Source organism: Salmo trutta, chromosome 29, assembly GCF_901001165.1.
Source record: "Salmo trutta chromosome 29, fSalTru1.1, whole genome shotgun sequence".
In the NCBI taxonomy this organism is placed as follows: domain Eukaryota; kingdom Metazoa; phylum Chordata; class Actinopteri; order Salmoniformes; family Salmonidae; genus Salmo; species Salmo trutta.
Genome location: NC_042985.1, coordinates 20,425,566 through 20,446,834, shown reverse-complemented (window position 1 = coordinate 20,446,834; position 21,269 = coordinate 20,425,566). Strand labels below are relative to the sequence as shown.

The window sequence follows — 21,269 nt, the reverse complement described above, 5'->3', positions numbered from 1 at the left end:
ATAATTCCATAACAGTGATATAGGATCGAAGCTAGATATTTTGTTGGTTTTATTTTCTGTGTTTAGGTAATGGGAGTTGAACATATAATATTTCACACTGTCAAGTTCTAAAAATGGCTTTGAATGTTGCCCATTTTTTTATCTGGATGAACCAAAGTTAATGACGTTTATCCCTATGTAGACAAAACTGTTGACACAATTGCAACTCTTAATCTCGGTGGAACCTTGGTATTAAAAACCATGCAATCTAGAGCTGCGGATGTTGTAACACATTATTTGGTTTTAAGAGGTCTCACGTTTCACCATCCCTCTCATGTTAAGTCTTTCTACTCAGCCTTTGCTAACTGTTATTAAATGCAGTCTTTCATTAAAGTGCCTGCATTTCCGCTGTTCCGCTCAGACTGGGGGTTAGAACCCAGTCCCTATGTTTGTTTTATTCTATTTCTGTGTCTTTAACTGCCGTCCCTCCTCACCTAACTGTGAGATGTTAATTACACAAAGAAGGTCGACAGACTCGGTCTACTGCCTCTCGCTGTCTTTAAAACAGACTCACATGTACACAGATGCAGGCAGCACACACGTGCACGCACACACACACACACACACACACCCTGACGGGAAAAAAGGAAGAGGACCTCCTACAAGGCTTGATTCTCCACATAGGAGGATGAACACCTGTCAGTGGGCTCATTCACTGTGAATCTAAATGAATAGTGTGTATGTGTATCTACTGTGTGTGGGGGTTAACTGTGGGTGTCTCCTCCCTGCCCCAGACTAGCCTGTCCAGGGCCTGAGACTCCACAGCGCATGTTCGGGGACCTAGGATGCCCCAGTGATGAAGGCCATCCAGGAGGCCAGGAAGATGAGAGAACAGATCCAGAGAGAGCAGCTGCAGCACCACCAGCAGGGCATGGAGGCCAAGCTCTCTGCCCTCACAGGCATGGGCCTCAACAACTGCAGCAGGGCTGACAAGGTCAGAATCCCCGTCCGTCCGTCTGTCTGTCCATCCAGCTCTCTGTCTCATTCTCTCTCATTCCTTTTCTCCTCTCTTCCATTTATCTTCCTATATGTTGCTTTCTGTTTATTCACTCCTCTCTTTCTGTCTCTCTTTTCTCCTTCCCTCCCTCTTTTTTCCTCACCAACAGAGCTGGTTCACTGAGTACATTGTGAGTAGCCCAAAACCACAACTAGTAAAGTGATTTCCGCTATTTTATTTTTTAGATATAATTCTTCAGACCAATGTTTGTCTTTAATGCTGGTCCAGAGTAGTGGTTTTGATTGACATTGGCTTGGCTGTGTGTGGTGTGTGTGTGTGTGGTGTGTGTGTGTGTGGTGTGTGTGTGTGTTGTGTGTGTGTGTGTGTGTGTGTGTGTGTGTGTGTGTGGTGTGTGTGTGTTGTGTGTGTGTGTGTGTGTGTGTGTGTGTGTGTGTGCGAGCGTGTGCATTATGTTGTTTGCATGCGTGTGTGTTGATGTTGGTGATAGAGGAACGGACCATGGTGCTGCCCGGTGCGGGTTAACACTCTGATGTCTCTGCCCAATTAAAGCAGACATACGGCCCTCTCCGTCCCTCGACATGGGACAGGGGTGCTTTGTACCAGGAGCACACACACTCCCCTCCCCGGGATTCCCTTTTAAAATATCTTCAAGCGATGAGTCAATCAAGGAGAGAAAAAACATCCACCTCCCTCTGATTGGTGCCATGTTGCCAGTTGGCTGTGAGGAGCAGGCAGGAACTGGGAGCAGAGCTTCATTAATATTTCAACACCTGACACTTTTAACCAACACATTCAACTAGGTCAATGTATATGTAAAAAAATCTACCAATATCTATTTTGATTTCTTTAATTTAGTATTAGGGGTAAATGTGTGTCTACGCAGGTGGCAATGCAGTGAGCTCAGACTGAAGTGTGTCAAGTCAGGGGACATGACCAATAGTTTAACAACTCAGTGGGATCAACTTGTCTTGCCATGCCACCAGACAATAAAACCATTTGTATTGTTTTTGTATTTAAAGTTCAGTCCCATCTCACAGAGTTGTGTCGTTAAAAAAGGAAATTCAAACTACAATTTTTTATGGTTGTACACCTTAACACCCCACCATCATAACTGTTCCTGTTAGCTAGTTAAGCTTCCTCAGTGTCTCTGTCTTTGTTCTTTCTCCACTAAGTGGGTGAGTCTGAGGCCCATAGAGTAACGTTAACACTCCCCATCTCCCGTTTCCACTCAGTCACTGTCTGTGTGTCTGTCGGTGTGTCTGTGGGACGACCCTGTAGCGTTCTCTACCTCCCTGACTCTAAGGTGAGCCAAGCTCCAGAATCTGCTGCTACATGATATGAATGCAGCGTGTGAACAATGCCCTGAAAGGAACCGTTTTCAACAGGCAGCAAACACCTACCTCTCCATTGTTCTTAGCAGGTAGAGCTTACCGCTTTTCTCTGCCCCTCTTTTGTTGGCGTTTTCGTTTTTGTCTCGACTGCATTATGGGCCTGTCTATTCAGCCTGTGTTTAAACAATCCTCTCAGGTGAGCTGTGTGTTATTATAACAGGGAGGGGCATTTGTGGCTGACGCTGTCAATCACTCCTCACCTCTGCTCCACCCCTTTCAGTCTGTGTACTCAGTTTGAGGAGAGAGAGAGAGAGACAGAGAGATAGACAGAGAGAGAGAGAGAGACAGAGAGGTGGACAGAGAGTGTAGACTAACAGTGAAATGCTTATTTACGGGTCCTTTTCCAAAAATGCAGAGTTAAAGATAAAGAATAAAAATGTCAGTGTTAGTATGTGTGGGTAGAGTCCATTGTGTGTGCATAGAGTCAGTGCAATGTAAGAGTCAAGTACACGGAGGTTACGACTGCGGATAGGCTGTGTGGTTCAAGAGCACAGCATTGACAGTACACAGCCAAGAACAATAAATTATAAATAGGTGGGCTATCAGGTTTGAAAATATGACTGGTATTTTGGGGTTATCGCGTTGCCCTAGGTAACCGTACACACCACAAAGACTCCTTCTTTTGGGAAGTCAGTCAGCCTTCGTGTGCCTGTCCTCTCTCTCCATCCTCCCACCTGGGTCTGTCAGAGGACAGCTTACCAGAAGCACAGCTATGTTTAGGAGAAGTAGCTGCATCTCTAATGAGTTAGCATGAAACCCTTGGCACTACCTCTCCTGCACTCTTAGAAAAAAAGGTGCTATCTTGAACCTTTCCACAGAGGGTTCTACATGGAACCCAAAAGGGTTCTACCTGGAACCAGAAAAGGTTATTCTATGGGGACAGCCCAGAACACTTTTGGAACTATTTTTTCCAAGAGTGGGTGAATGACTGTGCTTAGAGAGGGGCTGAGGAGCAGCTCTTCATGCTGTCTCAGTCATACCAAAGAGACACTCCAATGTGAAACTCTGAGGTCAATGTGGTAGTGAATATGATCAGTCTTCTGTAGCCATGCTTGGCTCCATCCCTAGACCAAAGGCAGATAAAGACAGGGACAGTGTCACTGTCCCTATCAGGATGGTGTGTGTGCTTAGTGCTGGGACACACTCTAACAAGTGAGCCAGTAGAGTGATCATCACAGTGGCACAGTAAAAACAGAGGGCTGTAATTCAGCCTGGGAGGGAGGGAGGGTTAGGAAGGAGGTAGGGAGGGAGGGAGGGAGGGAGGGAGGGAGGGAAGGGGGGCAGGCCTGGCGCGGCACAGCACGGAGTAGCCTTCCCTTCCCCTGATACAAGCCGACAGTCTGCACAGGCCCGGACGGCCCAGATAAAGCTTTCACTTTGGTCAGTTTCAGAATATTAATATTTCAGCCAAGCGCCTCACCTGACATAAATACTGTGTGCTCTTTAATAGCTGTGCTCGGCTGTTTGGAAGTTTATCACAGTGAAAGCTTACATGAAGATTCTGGAAAAGTAACATAAATGGGATTAAGGAGAGGTTAAAATCATCTAGTGTGGCTGTTGGAGGGGGATATTAAATATTGATTTATCCCAGTGTAACGACCCAGCCGGAGAGTGGGACTAAGTGCTGCTTACAGATGGATCAATTCATCTTTTAATACAAAGTGTGTCCATGGAGCACAATGCATCCCTTCCTCCTCTCTCACCCCTATTACTGGGATCCCTCCATATGGCCCTTCTTACTCTCTCCATCTCTTCTCTTTCTCTCTCATCTCTATCTTCTGCCCTCCCCTCTCTCTCTCTCTCTCTCATTCCTCCTCATCTCTCTCTCCTTACTACTGCCCTTTGAGGTGGAAGATGTCCTTTAATTCTACAGTTCACTAGTCATCTACCTTCTTGTTGAGGTAATGTCAAATATTCATGCTTTACTGTTTTCTATTTATCCTTTTTTACTATATCCCATCAGTACAATAAAAGCTTTTCCAAGACTCAAAAGGTTCCTTTTTGAAATATTTATCTAAAGGTATTATTGTCTGTAGAGGGCAATTACTTTGTTCCATTATTTATTTGCTCAGTGGATGCTTTTATCTAAAACAACCGAGAATGAGTACAGTCAAATACAACAGGATCCATTTGCAACTCCTGGAATTGTCTCCTGCTATTAGCATAGCTAGATAGAACTGGTAAAACTGTTAGGATTGTCTCCTGCTATTAGCATAGGTAGATAGAACTGGTAAAACTGTTTGGATTGTCTCCTGCTATTAGCATAGCTAGCTAGAACTGGTAAAACTGTTAGGATTGTCTCCTGCTATTAGCATAGCTAGCTAGAACTGGTAAAACTGTTAGGATTGTCTCCTGCTATTAGCATAGCTAGCTAGAACTGGTAAAACTGTTAGGATTGTCTCCTGCTATTAGCATAGCTAGCTAGAACTGGTAAAACTGTTAGGATTGTCTCCTGCTATTAGCATAGCTAGATAGAACTGGTAAAACTGTTTGGATTGTCTCCTGCTATTAGCATAGCTAGCTAGAACTGGTAAAACTGTTAGGATTGTCTCCCGCTATTAGCATAGCTAGCTAGAACTGGTAAAACTGTTAGGATTGTCTCCTGCTATTAGCATAGCTAGATAGAAACTGGTAAAACTGTTAGGATTGTCTCCTGCTATTAGCATAGCTAGATAGAACTGGTAAAACTGTTAGGATTGTCTCCTGCTATTAGCATAGCTAGCTAGAACTGGTAAAACTGTTAGGATTGTCTCCTGCTATTAGCATAGCTAGCTAGAACTGGTAAAACTGTTAGGATTGGGTGTTTTCATCTGCAGGTTGAAAATGTCTAGGTTGTCCTATACTGTATGAACTGAGATACAGGAGAAAGCAGGCTACAGAGTCACTGATTCAGGTGTCACAGATTGGTGATATTCCTATAACTCTTGTCTTGGTTAATATTCCCATAGCTCTTGTCTTGCTTGAGATTCTTATAGCTCTTATCTTGGTTAATATTCCCATAGCTCTTGTCTTGGTTGATATTCCCATAGCTCTTGTCTTGGTTGATATTCCCATAGCTCTTGTCTGGGTTGATATTCCCATAGCTCTTGTCTTGGTTGATATTCCCATAGCTCTTGTCTGGGTTGATATTCCCATAGTTCTTGTCTTGGTCTTGGTAGTACCCTCTGTTTACTGGAGGTTGTGTGTAGAGATACAATATATTCCTCTGCTGACATCTCCCAAACTGGAATCAAAGGGTGAAAGGCCAGTGTATTAACCTATTGAACTGCCCCTGTCCCCCTGACACCCCCTCCTCCCTACATTATTGATGAGTACAATATTCTCTTTCCCATGTCGTACAGCTCAGAGCCGAACATATTCAAATGGAGCTTTGCTGGTGTTCCACAAAGTCCTGACTCCTAACCTTTTGCAAGTAGTAGAAATGCTCTTCTCGCTCTAATCTGTGTGTGTGCGTATGTGCGTGTGTGTGTGTGTTTGTGTGTGCCGAGGTCCTATTCAGGCAAAGCCCTCAGAAAGACTTTGAATATAATCTTGTCTGGTCTGCAGCCCTGGAAGCAATTTTCTGCTGCTTTTCGACTGCTGTCTTGGAAATTGCCAACCAAGGCTTTTTGGCTGCAATGTAAATCCCTGGCATACATGGGTTTGGCCATCCAAATTAGATTATGTTCTGCTCCCAGTCACTGGCCATAGCCAGCAAGTGCCATTGTTGAGTATTGCTTACATTAATGCTTTGTCCAATTGTTCACATCTGTCAAAGGAATAAAAATAGTCTATGACTCTGAAAGAGGTTGTGGATGTGTGTGGGCGTCCGTCCCAGGCCAGGACTGAAACAATGCCACCCGCTCTTTCTCTCTTTCTGTCTTTCTGTCTCTCTGGCTGTCTCGCCTCTCTCCAGAAAGACATCAAGGCCGCATCCTGGTTGGGCTGTTGGCTGAGGTAGTTCCCTTATTTTCCGTAGTTGCGGTGTAAAATGGGGAATTGCCAATGCACTACAGCCACTCAAAAATGTTACTGGCCCCAGAGCTCTAGACCTGCAGAGAGAGCCACGCTCACTGCCGGCCGGGCCGGGCCTCTGTGCAACAAAGACTGGGGAGAGAGAGAACACGCCATAATGGGCCTGTTATGCTCTGCTGCAGCATTGTTACAGTGGGCACATAATGGCTCCTGTGTCTGCCAGGTCACTCAGTTCATTGTCCATATTGTTGTGGTTATGGTAGTGTTGTGTTATTGTAAGCGGAGGGTTTGATAAGGCAGAGATGTGAGCCCAACGTAACGGTCCCTGGAGGAGCCAGTGAACAGTTCAGGGTCATTGAGAGCTGGAAACCTGTAAAAATACACCAGCAAATGATCTCAACCCGGTGTGGAATAAAAAACCACAGAAGAGCTCTGTCAGAAAGGCCTTTACTGTCAGAGCAGAGATGGCAATGCATAAAATGCACCATTTGCAAATTAAGTTGAAAGGTCAGGTTTTGTGGGGCTGACTTGGTTCTCCTTCCAGAGAAAAAGAGAAGAACATCTTAGCCTGGTGTATGATAGCATATTCTGTCATTAAAAACAAACCAAAAACTCTATCTGGCATCCAGCCCGGATTAGGGGTAGCAGTTAGCAGTTCAGCTCCATAATTGAACTAAGATGCTACTCTGTGCTGCTCTCTTAATGAGGTGGTAGCCTGGTGCTGTCAGTAGAGGCTGGAGGACTCAGAGGACTGGATGTCTAGGGCAGTGGTCCATCTATGGCCTGAGTGATCCTGTGCCTGCCTTGGGGGATGAGGCCTGTGGAGCTCCTGTAGTGCAGGGCTGAGGTCCAGGGAGCAGGGGGAAAGAGAGCGAGAGACTGCATGAAAGAAACCCTCGGCTTACCACACCACTGGATGGGCTTAAGACGTAAATGGTACAAAACTACCAACTACTAGAGAGCTGCAACATTATAAATAACATTGCAATTGGTTACAACTGAAATACAAAACAGATTGGGATGAGAAAACGGGATGTAACACCACTTCATGTTTAAAGGGAACTTTGTCTCCATTGTAGTCAGGGCAGGGCGCAGATTGCAGAGGTTTAGGCCCTCAAGGTCTCCACTCTGGGTCACATGTGACCTTTGTGATGAGTGACAGCTGATACACAAAGCCTGCTATTGTGGTCAGATCAGAGAGCTGTGTGCTTCACCTCCTCATAGACCAGGTGTTTGAGCTACAGCACATGCTGTGAGGCCCGCTTTCACAGACATGACAATAACACTTATTCAACAGAATATTATGGCCTTTGTCAGTTGTTTTTTTTATCAAGGTATTAGCCCTGTGCACCTGGGAAACTGAAAAAAAGAAATGACCAAACTCCAAGGTTTACGCACCTGTCCTGCTTGATTATCGTCAAGTGAAGCTTTTCAGTATTTTACAGAAGCAGTCCATTTAACAGAAGAATAGTGGAGGACTTTTTTTCACTTAAATCCAGACAATGTTTTCAGCTGTCCTTAATACCGGACCTTAAACGGCTCTAACAATCCTTATTATCTTACAGTTGTATGGAGCAGCCTGGACAATCCAAGGCCATATGGTGGTGGCCAGGCTATTTATAAAGGAGAGGGACAGGAGTGGAGCGGCAGTGTGATGCGTAAATACAGGGTAGACACAGGCACAATGCACAGGGCCTCCTGCCTCTCTCTGCCTCTTCTTCTGCTTTCTTTACCACTGCCTCTAGCTGCCTCTGCCAGGGCTGCCCAGGCCCAGGATACGCCCTGTGGCTGTGGGCAGAGAAGCGGGCCTCCTGCACATGTTCTGTGGCCAGGCAGATTAAAGCCCTCTTCACAGTGCTGACATGGGCCTTCTCGGGTTCCACACTTCTCCAATGCTAAGCTAAGAAGTTCCACTGACTCTGCCATCCCTCGCCCTGCTCTGTTCTCTATGGCTATGGCATGACTTCACTGGGCAGCCATTTGCTATCGAACAAAATATGTTTGTAACCAAATTTGAGACAAAAAGAGCACTGGGCAGGGCAGAGGAGATTATTGTGGGTGGTTTTTTTTCCACTTGAGCTTGGAGCGTGTCGCTATAATTTGAGATGTGGGATGAAGGCTGCATGCTGAACCCATTTGAGGGAAGGACCGCTCGCTCGCCAGAGGCCGTGTTCAGAATGGGAGGAGAACAACTTGTACCATTATATATTTTCTATTCTCTCTCTCTCATTCTACCCCTCATGTTCTCTCTTCTTCATTCCCTGCCTCTCCTTCACTTGTTCATTTATTCCATCAAGTTTTTTATCTTTCCCCCTTTCACTCCCTGCATCTCTCTCTCTCTCTCTCTCTCTCTCTCTTTCTCTCTCTCTCTCTTTTTCTCTCTCTCTCTCTCTCTCCCTCTTTTTATCTCTCTCTCTCTCCTATCACAGTTGTCCTATTTTTTCTCCATTTGCTGAAGGGAAGTGCTCTTGCCATCCTCACTACTGTACATTATAAATGTCCTTTATAGTGGGCATGCAGCAGGCAGGCGGTGGTGTGCATACTGTACCGTCTCTCTGGACGGACGGAGGGCCATCGTCCCTGCATACCACCGCATGTCCTTCTGTGCCAGAGTGATCAGTAAAAATTTCATGACATCATAAAATAATAAAAATGCCATTAATTTATCACAGCACTTGATGCAGGGGTAGTAAAATACCATTAGTTCACTGAATATTTTCAAGCCTTGAAACAAAAAGCCTAATGTTGTGCATATAATTTATCCCCATAATTTTAACTGTAATTTTAATGCATGGATATAAATGATAAAGGTTATAAGCAATAAGTATATAAAACATACTATGTAAAATGTAATGGAAATTCATTGTAGCATATTGCACAGATTTAGTCTAATGTTCATTAGCATTGCCAACACAGGGAAAGAGAAAGTCATATTTGTACAATGTTTAATAACCTTGTAGTTGACATACAGTACTGTCCAGCTACAGTAGAGTACAGTAGAGTACAGCAGAGTACATAAGAATACAGTAACTCACATTAGACAATACATCCTAAATCAACCTGTTATAGGCCAATGTAACAATGATTGTTCATGTATCATCAGACTGTACAGAGTTCTATTATATTTAATGATGTGGAGGTAATAAGGGCTTAATTCAATAAGCCGACTTGTTCAACACTGGTCCCAGCTGACTGGTGCACTAGCTGATGTTCCCTCTATGTGATCACTGGGACTTTGTGGTGGAGAAAGGAGAAGTTTAGCGCTGAGCTAGTTGTTAATGAAAGTCTTTGATGGATGGCTCCTGTTACTCATCCCCTCAGCCCAACATGATGCTTAATGATCATGAGTTTATAAAAGGCCTTGATTGATCAGGAGGGGCCAGTGGAGTGCAGGGGGGGGGGGATAGTAGACGGCTAATTTATTACACAGTTCCCCCAGAATGCTGAGTCCTCCCAGGCCCTCCCAGCAGAGAGGAGAGGACTGTCCATGTAGCATCCCATCCCAGGCCGCCATTGCCCGTCTGACTAATCGCACATCCGTCAATTTGTCATCGGGCCGCTAGCCTCTTTCATTAAGTGCAATAATGTGGCTGGGTGATGAATACAGCAGTGTGTGTCGCTTCACACGGAGCGTGGCGCTGGGAAGGCATGGCGCTCTATCTTATCTTTACAAAGCGCCTTCTGCCCAGCGGGGACCAGCGCATATGTCATAATTAGAAAACACTTAAGTTAGCAAAGCCAAGGCAGATAGGCAGCCTCTAATCACAGGCCATAAGCAGGTGGTGGTTAATTGTAGATCAGAATCACTCAGATGTTGATACATAATGATGGCTCCTTGAAGCGTGATGGTAAATTGCAGCACTCTCACTGTCTTTCACACACAGAGACACACACACAGAGACACACACACAGAGACACACACACAGAGACACACACACACAGAGACACACACAGAGACACACACACACAGAGACACACACAGAGACACACACAGAGACACACACACAGAGACACACACACACAGAGACACACACAGAGACACACACAGAGACACACACACAGAGACACACACACAGAGACACACACAGAGACACACACACACAGAGACACACACACAGAGACACACACAGAGACACACACACAGAGACACACACAGAGACACACACACAGAGACACACACAGAGACACACACACAGAGACACACACACACAGAGACACACACACAGAGACACACACAGAGACACACACAGAGACACACACAGAGACACACACAGAGACACACACAGAGACACACACACAGAGACACACACAGAGACACACACAGAGACACACAGAGACACAGAGAGAGAGAGACATACTCTCTTTTTGAGGAATAGTTCTTGAATAAATGAAATGCCTCAGGATGATGGAGAAGACTTGAAGTGGAATTCAAATGTCTCAATTTGTCTTCTTGTCATCCTTTTCAGGTCTTATTGGCCAATCAAAGGGAAACTGAAAGAGGAGAAACATTTCAGTAAATTGACAATGGATTTTTTTTTGACAAATAATTGTTTTTGGACAATGGATTTTTTCTCTCTCTGAGAAATGAATGAACAACTGTCTGTTTTTTTATGGAAGTAATGCTTTTGATCAGGATGTTCTATGAAACTAAATCAAACAGCACTGTATTGCAGGTGATGTTCTGTATTAACCTCCAGTGACTGAAGTGTAATGGTACATTATATTTTCTCTGATAGGAGAGAGGTATACAAGCTCCCATGTGGGTGGAAAAACAAGAACACGAACAAAAGAGTGAAAGCCCAGAGAACAGTGAAAGATGAATGTGTGTTGGTGTCGGTGTCTGTGTGTGTGGCAGGGGAGCTGTTAGCATTGTATAGGGAGCCCACCTGAGTGTCTGTTCAAACTGCGTGTGATAGGCAACCTCAGAAAAGACACAGGAAGAGGAGGGGTACACATAGTGCACCTTGGCAGAGGTAGAATGCTCACCCTGGGAATAAAACAAACGCTCTCGGCTGAACCCTGGCAACATGCCTGCTTTTAGTGTCTTCCAGGCGAATCCGAGGGGGAGAGATTATTTGTGTCATGCCGAGTCAAAGTGTCCATCTCCTACTTGAGTCTTTAGAGAGGAAGACAGCCCTGTGCTAATGCCCTGCGCATTCACTGCCGAACTAGGTCATTTAACAATGGAGCGAGCAGCAGTCGGCACTCTCCCCCTGCATAATACATTAAGTGTAATGTGCAGCAACTATTCAGAGGGCCCCGAAAGCTGTTATTTTATTCTGTAAATGCACACGGACATGACGTTTAACATTGTCACAGGCGAGCTGAATGAACGGGTTTCATTGTGCGTCAAGTACAACATGATGCCAAGTTTAATCTGAGCATAAAGCAACATGACAAAGGGAGAACACGGTGTGTTCTATAAAGCATGAGCCCTGAATACGTGATGGCTGCTGAGCTCTGGGCGCTAGCTGCAGACAGACAGGGGGATGTACAGCAAAGATTACAGAGGGAAAACCTGAGCGCTGCAAAGAGAGGGCCCCAGTCCCTATTGTGTGCTGGGGATCACAAAGTATTCCTCTGTAACTCTATTTACAGCACCCCTGGCTCCTACTGTCTCTACCTCCTTTCCTCCCTCTTGTCATACATTATAGCATCTGCTGAATGCAGGCAGGGATGATAAAGGCAAGCTCAATCCACTTCCATCATGTCAAAGGAGCGGCTCTACAATAGAGCTAGCAGTTATTTCAAAGAAATACTGTGTTTCAGAAATGACTCATTCAGTTATTCTACTGATCAGCTATTCTCTTGATATGGAAAGAGACTGTATATGCAGCCGTTTGTTCAGGTTCCTCATTGTCTCTCTCTCTCTCTCTCTTTCCTCTGTTTCTGTGTACTGTAGGAGCGGGCACACTTTGAGAGCCTTGGTCACCACCTTAGCAAACTGGGCGAGGATGGCAAAATTGGCCACAGAGTCATCGACCTCACCAGGCCAGAGGATCTGGATGGTAAGTACACACTTCTCTCCTATAGTTTTCCCTTTTCCCATGCTGAAAAGCCATCCAGTCAGTTCTATGTAACAGTGAATTCTTCAGACTGCTGCCCCCCCCCAGTGCACAGTGTGTTCCTATAGTGGACCAGAGAGAGGTGAGGGCTGCCAGAGCAGTAGACCAGGGGGAGCTGGGTTGGGGATAGTGGTGTTTGAAGGCGCCCACCGCTCCCTGGTTTTCACAGGTAGGTGAGGGGAGGACAGGGTGCCTGAGGACAAAGCTGGCCCTTCTCCAGGCCTGGCCCCGGCTGCCGCTGCGCTTGTTTGAGGTCCTGGGCACAGAGGTGTAAATTCGTGTAGCACCCATGTGACAAAGCGTCATCTCCCTTTGTGGGCCTGGAGCGTAAACAGTGGCGAGGAATGCCTCGATGCGCCAATGTTTGTCTGACGTAAATATTTGTGTCAGTTTCCATGGCACTTCAGAGCCCCGAGCAGAGGGAAAATGAATCAGGCTCACCTTTAATAGCTGAAACATTCTCAAGATGGTGGGAGAGATATTTCTCAGGACAATACAAGAGCACTCGCCTCTTTAAGATCCCTTCTAAAAGCCCTTTTAAAACATTTCCCATCAATTTCCCCATTTCCCCACATTCCCAACAAAATAATTACAACACACAACGTTTCACAAATGTTATGGTCTACCTCACATAAACCTGCTTGTTGACAAAGTCAAAGAACTGAAACATAAATGAGTTGTCTTGTCTGATTTCACATCACACCCATAAATTCAGGATTAGAGGTGCAGTTAGTGGCCATAGAGGGATAGTTCCCACGTCGTCTCCGCAGCAGACTCTGTCCCACCCCTCTGGCCCTCAGGGTCCTCAGCCTCTCCCAGTTACCCCAGTGGGAACCTTTCTTCTGTGGCTACTGTGGAGTCAGGACAGGAGCAAGGCGTGCATCAGCCCCTGTCGTCAGGGATCAGTTGTGCCCTTTTATGTCCTGTGCAGGGCAGAGGGAAAGGCTAGCGCCAGATGCCTCTGGGAAGTGAGTTCCCAGCGGGCTGTGGATTAGGAGGCAGGGAGGAGAGGAGAGGCAGGGCCCACGGGGGTCCTCTTCCCAGGGGGAGAGAGAGAGTGGTGGCTAGAAGCCAGAGACATGCACATAGCTCACCAACACAGTCACCATTTCACCATCTCCACAAATATATCTGTCTGTTTCAACAGCACCACCAGATGAATGATGTGAGCAGGGTTTTAACATGATGCCCACCACATTAAAGCCCCTTTTTACAACCTGTTTACTTTGGAGAACAAGATCCGTGTTTACTTTTTAGCTTTTTGTTTGGAGGTATTATGTTGAGCAAATCTAAGAAAAGAGATTTACTATGACAATGGATAGGATATAACAATTATAATAAGATTTTTTATTATTATTTACTTAAATTATTTGCCATTTCCAAATAATTCATAGCTGTCAACAGCATTTTCAACCGCTTACCCAGTTGAGTGATTCCTTGAGGGAGAGCCAGGTACCACATGTAAATATGATTCATTATTTTAAAGCAGGGACTTTTTATCCTGCAACACGGTATTCCACCGCAGCACAGAGTGTACTGCAGACACCTTTCTGCACCCCAACATGAGGAAAACTACTGGTAGTATCTGAATATACCTGAACAGGCTGTAGCTGCTACCTAGTGACTGTAGGTCTGTCAGGGCAGGGGTCAATCTCCCTGCAGAGGAGAAACAGCGTTATTCAGCAGACCACTGTACAGCAGGCCTCGCTGCAGTTCACAGAAAGCTTTAGGTTGCTTAAACTAATATTTGCAAAGCATGCAGCAACCAAATTAACAGCTGCCAAAGTTCTAACGAGGGCCATTGGAAAATAGTGGCGTGGTATGGGAATAGATAGAATTTCCTTCATTTTGGAAAGCCACGAGCCACATGCATCAGCTCACCGCAAAGTCATTAGGTCTTTTTAAGCTCAGATGAAAAACATGAACAAATACCACAAAAGGCCTCAACCCAGCCTCTTTGTTCATTCACATATGGCTTGGTAGAAGTAGTATGGCACGCGGGTTGTGTGTTTGTCTAAAGCGCCTCCGCTAGAGAGGGTCCTGGGAGAACAAAGGGGGCGTTGAGAGATGCAGGGAGGCAGGAAACAGAGTTCATCAGCTTGGCTAAGTAGAAATAGGCTAATAGACTTCTTATGGGGTAGGAGGAACAGTAGTGCTGTACAGTAACAGACAGTGATGTTGTGTTTATTTGTCTTGGTAGCTCAGAGCTGTTGTTCAGTTTATTATCAGATGATAATTTTGAGAGGTTCATGTTGTTTCCCTTCCTAACCAGAGGTTCATGTTGTTGTTTCCCTTCCTAACCAGAGGTTCATGTTGTTGTTTCCCTTCCTAACCAGAGGTTCATGTTGTTGTTTTCCTTCCTAACCAGAGGTTCATGTTGTTGTTTTCCTTCCTAACCAGAGGTTCATGTTGTTGTTTTCCTTCCTAACCAGAGGTTCATGTTGTTGTTTCCCTTCCTAACCAGAGGTTCATGTTGTTGTTTTCCTTCCTAACCAGAGGTTAATGTTGTTGTTTCCCTTCCTAACCAGATGTTCATGTTGTTGTTTCCCTTCCTAACCAGAGGTTCATGTTGTTGTTTCCCTTCCTAACCAGAGGTTCATGTTGTTGTTTTCCTTCCTAACCAGAGGTTCATGTTGTTGTTTCCCTTCCTAACCAGAGGTTCATGTTGTTGTTTCCCTTCCTAACCAGAGGTTCATGTTGTTGTTTTCCTTCCTAACCAGAGGTTCATGTTGTTGTTTTCCTTCCTAACCAGAGGTTCATGTTGTTGTTTCCCTTCCTAACCAGAGGTTCATGTTGTTGTTTCCCTTCCTAACCAGAGGTTCATGTTGTTGTTTTCCTTCCTAACCAGAGGTTCATGTTGTTGTTTTCCTTCCGAACCAGAGGTTCATGTTGTTGTTTCCCTTCCTAACCAGAGGTCCATGTTGTTGTTTCCCTTCCTAACCAGATGTTCATGTGAATTATAGGCTGACTTTTATTGCCTTGAATGTTCCCATAGGAGGCTATTTGTTCGAGCTCAAACTAGGTGGTTCAGACATGAGACCATATCAGTTATAACTGTAATGTATTAGATCAATCAGGGTGTCCCTTTGTGAAGTTGGTTGATTCCCAACACAATGAATTCAAATGGTTTTTGATGAAGGGATAAAACATGACATTTGCAAACATTTACTTGATTCAGACAATTCAGACAATTCCCTTTATACAGTTCACGTTTGATTTCCAATAGTTCTGTTTTGTTCATATCGGCCTATCCTTGGAGATGAGTGTGCGTGTGCCTGTGTGCCTGTGTGTGTCATTGCCATAGTCTGTTAGGACGGGGAGTTGGTTTTGCATGTCAGCCCAGGTTGCCCAGGTTTTATTGATTCATTCTGGAATAGTGAGATGTGAACAGCACCTCGCCCCACTTTAAGGCTGATGGCATGCGAGAGGAGATGGAGGAGACAAAAGTAAGAGCTATACTGTAGCATGCAAGTGCTAACATGTCAGCTTTTCCTTTACACACACAGAGAAATGGAAGAATTCAAAGCATCCACCTGGCATGTAATTGTTTAATTAGCGGACTATGAACCACGGCTTGAATAGAGGCACTGAGCACTGCATGTGTCATATCTGTCCATACACTGCATGTGTCATATCTGTCCATACACTGCATGTGTCATATCTGTCCATACACTGCATGTGTCATATCTGTCCATACACTGCATGTGTCATATCTGTCCATACACTGCATGTGTCATATCTGTCCATACACTGCATGTGTCATATCTGTCCATACACTGCATGTGTCATATCTGTCATACACTGCATGTGTCATATCTGTCCATACACTGCATGTGTCATATCTGTCCATACACTGCATGTGTCATATCTGTCCATACACTGCATGTGTCATATCTGTCCATACACTGCATGTGTCATATCTGTCCATACACTGCATGTGTCATATCTGTCCATACACTGCATGTGTCATATCTGTCCATACACTGCATGTGTCATATCTGTCCATACACTGCATGTGTCATATCTGTCCATACACTGCATGTGTCATATCTGTCCATACACTGCATGTGTCATATCTGTCCATACACTGCATGTGTCATATCTGTCCATACACTGCATGTGTCATATCTGTCCATACACTGCATGTGTCATATCTGTCCATACACTGCATAGTGTCATATCTGTCCATACACTGCATGTGTCATATCTGTCCATACACTGCATGTGTCATATCTGTCCATACACTGCATGTGTCATATCTGTCCATACACTGCATGTGTCATATCTGTCCATACACTGCATGTGTCATATGTGTCCATACACTGCATGTGTCATATCTGTCCATACACTGCATGTGTCATATCTGTCCATACACTGCATGTGTCGTATCTGTCCATACACTGCATGTGTCATATCTGTCCATACACTGCATGTGTCATATCTGTCCATACACTGCATGTGGGCTGATCCCCTCCCTTGGAGGGAGAGGCCCTATTGTCAGCAGTAAATACCTTTAGTGAGAGGTGTTTGATTTGATCCCACTGGGCGTGGAGCAGGGAGGGCTTGGCAGGTTGGAGTGAGTGTTGCCTGCTCACTGAGGCAGATCTTCCTGAGCAGATTCCGGGGTGACAGTCGGTGTTGCCCTCAGAACAAAGCTGAAGGGGAGGGGGAGACAGGGGCAGCAGAGCCCTCTGGCTCTGCTCGGCACATGGTCCAGTCTGAACCTGCAGCACACAGGTGTCATAGGCTAATGGGCTTCACTACACTCTCTCCATTTTTTCACCTTTCTTTCCCTCTCTCTTCTTTCTATTTTGCCTCTTTCTCTCTTCCCCTCTCTCCTTCTCCCCTGCTCTCTCTCTCGCTGTCTCTATCCCCCTCTCCTTCTCTCTCTCTCCCTCTCCCTCTCTGTCCCTCTCTCTCTCCCTACCCCCCTTCTCTCTCTCTCTCTATCTAGCCCCCTCTCCTTCTCTCTCTCCCTCTCTGTCTATCTCTCTCTGCCTCTATCCCCCCCTCTCTCCTCTCTCTCTCCCTCTCTGTCTCTCTCTATCCCTGTCCCCCCTCTCTCTTTATCCCCCTCTCCTTCTCTCTCTCTCTCTCCCTCTCTCTCTCTCTCCCCCCCCTCTCTCTCTCCCTCTCCTTCTCTGTCTCTCTCTCTCCCTGCCCCCCCCTCTCTCTCTCTATCCCCTTCTCCTTCTCTCGCTTCCTCCCTCTCCCTCACTGTCTCTCTCTCCCTCTCCCCCCTCTCTCCCTCTCTGTCTCTCTCTATCTCCCTATCCCCTCTCCCTCTTTCTCTCTCTCTCTCCCTATCCCCCCTCTATCCCCCCTCTCCCTCTGTCTCTCTCTCTGTAATTCATGCTGCTCATCTTCAGTGTCTGTGGGAGAGACAAATTAAAAGCAGATTCTCATATCACTCCGTCACATTGAGCTGCAGGCCTCATGAATCACAATCAATTCGATTAAGCAGCCTTCCCCTGTTCCCCCCCTCGCCCCCCTTCCCAGTCCCAACCCTGGGGGCTGCCCTGTCACTGCTAAACATCTGTATTTATTTACACAATCACACACCTAACTAACTGCTTCCCCAACGTGCCGCTCCCCGCAAAAAAATCAATTAATGCTTGTTTGTAAATGTCAGAACAGTGTTGGGTGTTTTATTGAAGAGAGAAAACAGCATTGTTGTAAATTGCGTGTTACCCTTGTGGGGTGACGCTTGGTGAGCTATAGGCCCTGCTGCTGCTGCCAGGTCCCTCAGTGGCTGCTGCTGCTTCTGATTAGGACACATCATGATTACCCTGCAGGGCCAATGAGAGGGGGGCAGGGACCTCCCATGTGACCATACACAAGCACTGTGGCAGGGACGGACGCGGTCCTTTGTCCCAATGGATTGGTAGCATCGTGCGGCTCTTAGCAACCTCCTTCTAGCCCAGGGTCAGACTCATTTCTGCTCCCAGCTCCAAGTCCCAACACTGACAGACAGAGCCCTCAGCCCTGAGTCTGGTTCTGAATCTGGGTCTGCTTAGCCCGTCAGCACTCCGTTCCACACTCACACAAAGCCACCAGGATGTTATAATACTGTTTAGAGGAGCCATAGATTTCCCTTTCATGGTCTGCTGGTGCAGATACGAACTGGAGAAGAAGTGCTCCTCCTCGTCTTCCGCCTGACGAACCAGAACCCAGGGCTTCACGGGCCTCATCTCTAATGAACTGATTGAAGTGGTTTGTTTCCTGGCGCTGGTGTCAGGGTGGCGGGCTGTGTTGTGTCCCCCTCCTCGTAAGAGGCTCACCTCTGCCCGTATGCATGCATGCCAGTATATAAATTGCTGAATCACTGTCAGTGGCAGAGTAATGGCACGGGGGGCATCGTAAATTAGAGCGAGCGATCCCGGGGCGCAGACACTGGCTGTCGTGTCTGAGTGAGCGCTACGCTCCTGCCCTAATGAATACCTTCATCTGGCCCGGCAGTCAGCAGATTGGCCTACGTTGATGGATACTGTCAGCCCCACGCCACACCACATTTCATTGCACAATAAACATGGCTGTCAAAACCAAACAAAGTGAAATCAATTCATCCTGTACAGTGAGTGCGTGCTAAATGAAATGAATGTACTGTGGGGATGGTGGCAGCAGAGGTAGTGTATTATTCCTGAATCCTGACGGCGTAAAGCAGGGAGGTAAAGACATTTAGACTTTTCTCAAACAGGCACGTGTACAGGTATGTGTGTGTTAAAGGGGATACTTCGAGATTTTTTTTACAATGAGGCCTTTTATCTACTTCCCCAGAGTCAGATGGACTAGTGGATACCATTTGTATGTCTCTGTGTCCAGTATGAAGGAAGTTAAAGGTAGTATTGCGAGCCAATGCTAACTAGCGCTAGCTAGCAGATACCCATAGACATCCAGTCATTACGTTAGCAATTGTGCTAGCGCTAGTTAGCAACTTCCTTCAAACTGCACCCAGAGACATAAAAAGGGCATCCACAAGTTCATCTGACTCTGGGAAAGTAGATAAGGGGCATTGCCAAAATCCTGAAGTATTTCTTTAAGGAGAGATAGAAGGTGTGAGAGGGTTTTTTGTCTTGTGTGTATGTCTGTTGAGAAACAGGCTTTTTACATCAAGTTGGAGAAGAAAGGCTGGGCTCTAGAAGAGCTTGTTGACCGGGGTCTCTCCTCAGGGCTCTGAAGGAGGATGATCATATGAACAGTATGGTGCAGGCCAGTCTGAGCCAGAGAGGTAGCTATATTCATCAATGCACAGTGCAGAGCAGGCAGATGAGAGCGGGTCTGATATGCCTGATGCCTGATGCCTGATGCCTGATGCCTGATATGACTGTGGCTCTGAGACTGTTGCCTTGCGCAGGCTAAATGACAAGAGCTGAGTCCCCAGGGCTCTGGCTGATGTACCGTGACGGTGTGAAGAGGCAAATTGCAGTGGCCTCCCAGATAAAGGGAAGCCTTTCTGGATCATAAATGTGTCAGTATGACTGTTAAACATGAGCTGGTGTAAATGGATTTGGAGGCACAGCTCAGCGGGGGCCTGGGAGAATAGGGCCTCCTGCTGAACGGTCGGACCCCAGCCGGAGTCCCCCCTGAGTCTCAGCCAAGCCTCAGCCGAGTCCCAGGCCTCGCTCTTAGAGATCAGGCCTACCACCACAGGACCTCCATCCCTTATCAGTCTGAACATGGCTGTCCACCCCCAGCCCAGCAGGACGTGTGTGTGTGTGTGTGTGTGTGTGCGTGCGTGCGTGCGTGCGTGCATGCTTGCGCGTGCGTGCATATGTGTTGTCTCTCACCTGCTGTCCTATAGATAGTTAAAGCTCTGTCTAAAGTTGAGCCAGTCCTCTTCTCGCCTGTCTTACTTTAGGGCTTATCTCTGCACTGTGCTGAATAGAGCCAGTGAATGAGTCTGTGGATAGTGAATTCATCACAGAGTAGCGCTACACTCCATTACTCATTAACAGTTTGATTTTGTTTATCAACTGAAATAATACTAGAAATCAAAGTGCAGGTAACGTGTGCCAAGATGGAGGGCTAGTAGAAGATCCTAATGAGAACACTTCACATGTGGATGATGAAATATGCATGAGTCATCCTAAGCTTTCCTTTCCAGATTTTGGATCATTAAAGATGGATGGTAGCATATGGAAAGCTTTTTTTGTCTTATTTTTCAAGTCTTGTTTATCAACATGTTTTTGTTTGTTTAAATATTCATACGGCTTTTATTTAATTCTTTCACATCTTACATATAAAAGGAAGCAAATGGGGGGGGCTTAAGAAGAAGAATGTTATATTAAGCACTTGGCAGAGTCTCTTCCCTCCTTGATTGTATTTTTCTTAGAAGCACTGCCTCACGCACCATATTTGTTATTTAAGTTGACATTCGTGCTTGTTTTAAAGAAACTTCTGGAACTTCAGTTTGAAACGTATGCTTGTCGAGCACCAGACAAAATATTTAACAGGCATTTAAGTCATGGTTCTCTTCTCTTGGGTTTGGATATATGTGTTGATTCGTAGGGTGGCTCCCCTGCTCTCACAATGTCCACTTGTTCTACATTCAAAACATGCTCGTCAAATCCAGTTGTCAGAGCCAGTCTGGTCCAGTGGAAAGGAACCTTGAGAACTCAATTTCCTTCACCGTGTAGTCTAGCACCAACCCTACCTCTGGTCTTGTCTTAGTCTAGCTCCAGCACCAACCCTACCCCTGGTCTGGTCTCAGTCTAGCACCAACCCTACCTCTGGTCTGGTCTCAGTCTAGCACCAACCCTACCCCTGGTCTGGTCTCAGTCTAGCGCCAACCCTACCCCTGGTCTGGTCTCAGTCTAGCACCAACCCTACCTCTGGTCTGGTCTCAGTCTAGCACCAACCCTA

The 21,269-nt window shown here is 46.0% G+C and overlaps 1 protein-coding gene across 1 annotated transcript in view; it reads left to right on the top strand.

Moving 5' to 3' along the window:
• The window catches only part of LOC115167092 (transcription factor SOX-6), a gene marked incomplete in the record, with an annotated part of 205,196 nt that overhangs the window by 172,051 nt on the left and 11,876 nt on the right, over positions 1 to 21,269 (top strand). The window contains 3 exon segments of the mRNA XM_029721178.1: positions 834 to 973; positions 1,146 to 1,166; positions 12,245 to 12,350. Of these exon segments, the coding sequence (XP_029577038.1) occupies positions 834 to 973; positions 1,146 to 1,166; positions 12,245 to 12,350 (267 nt within the window).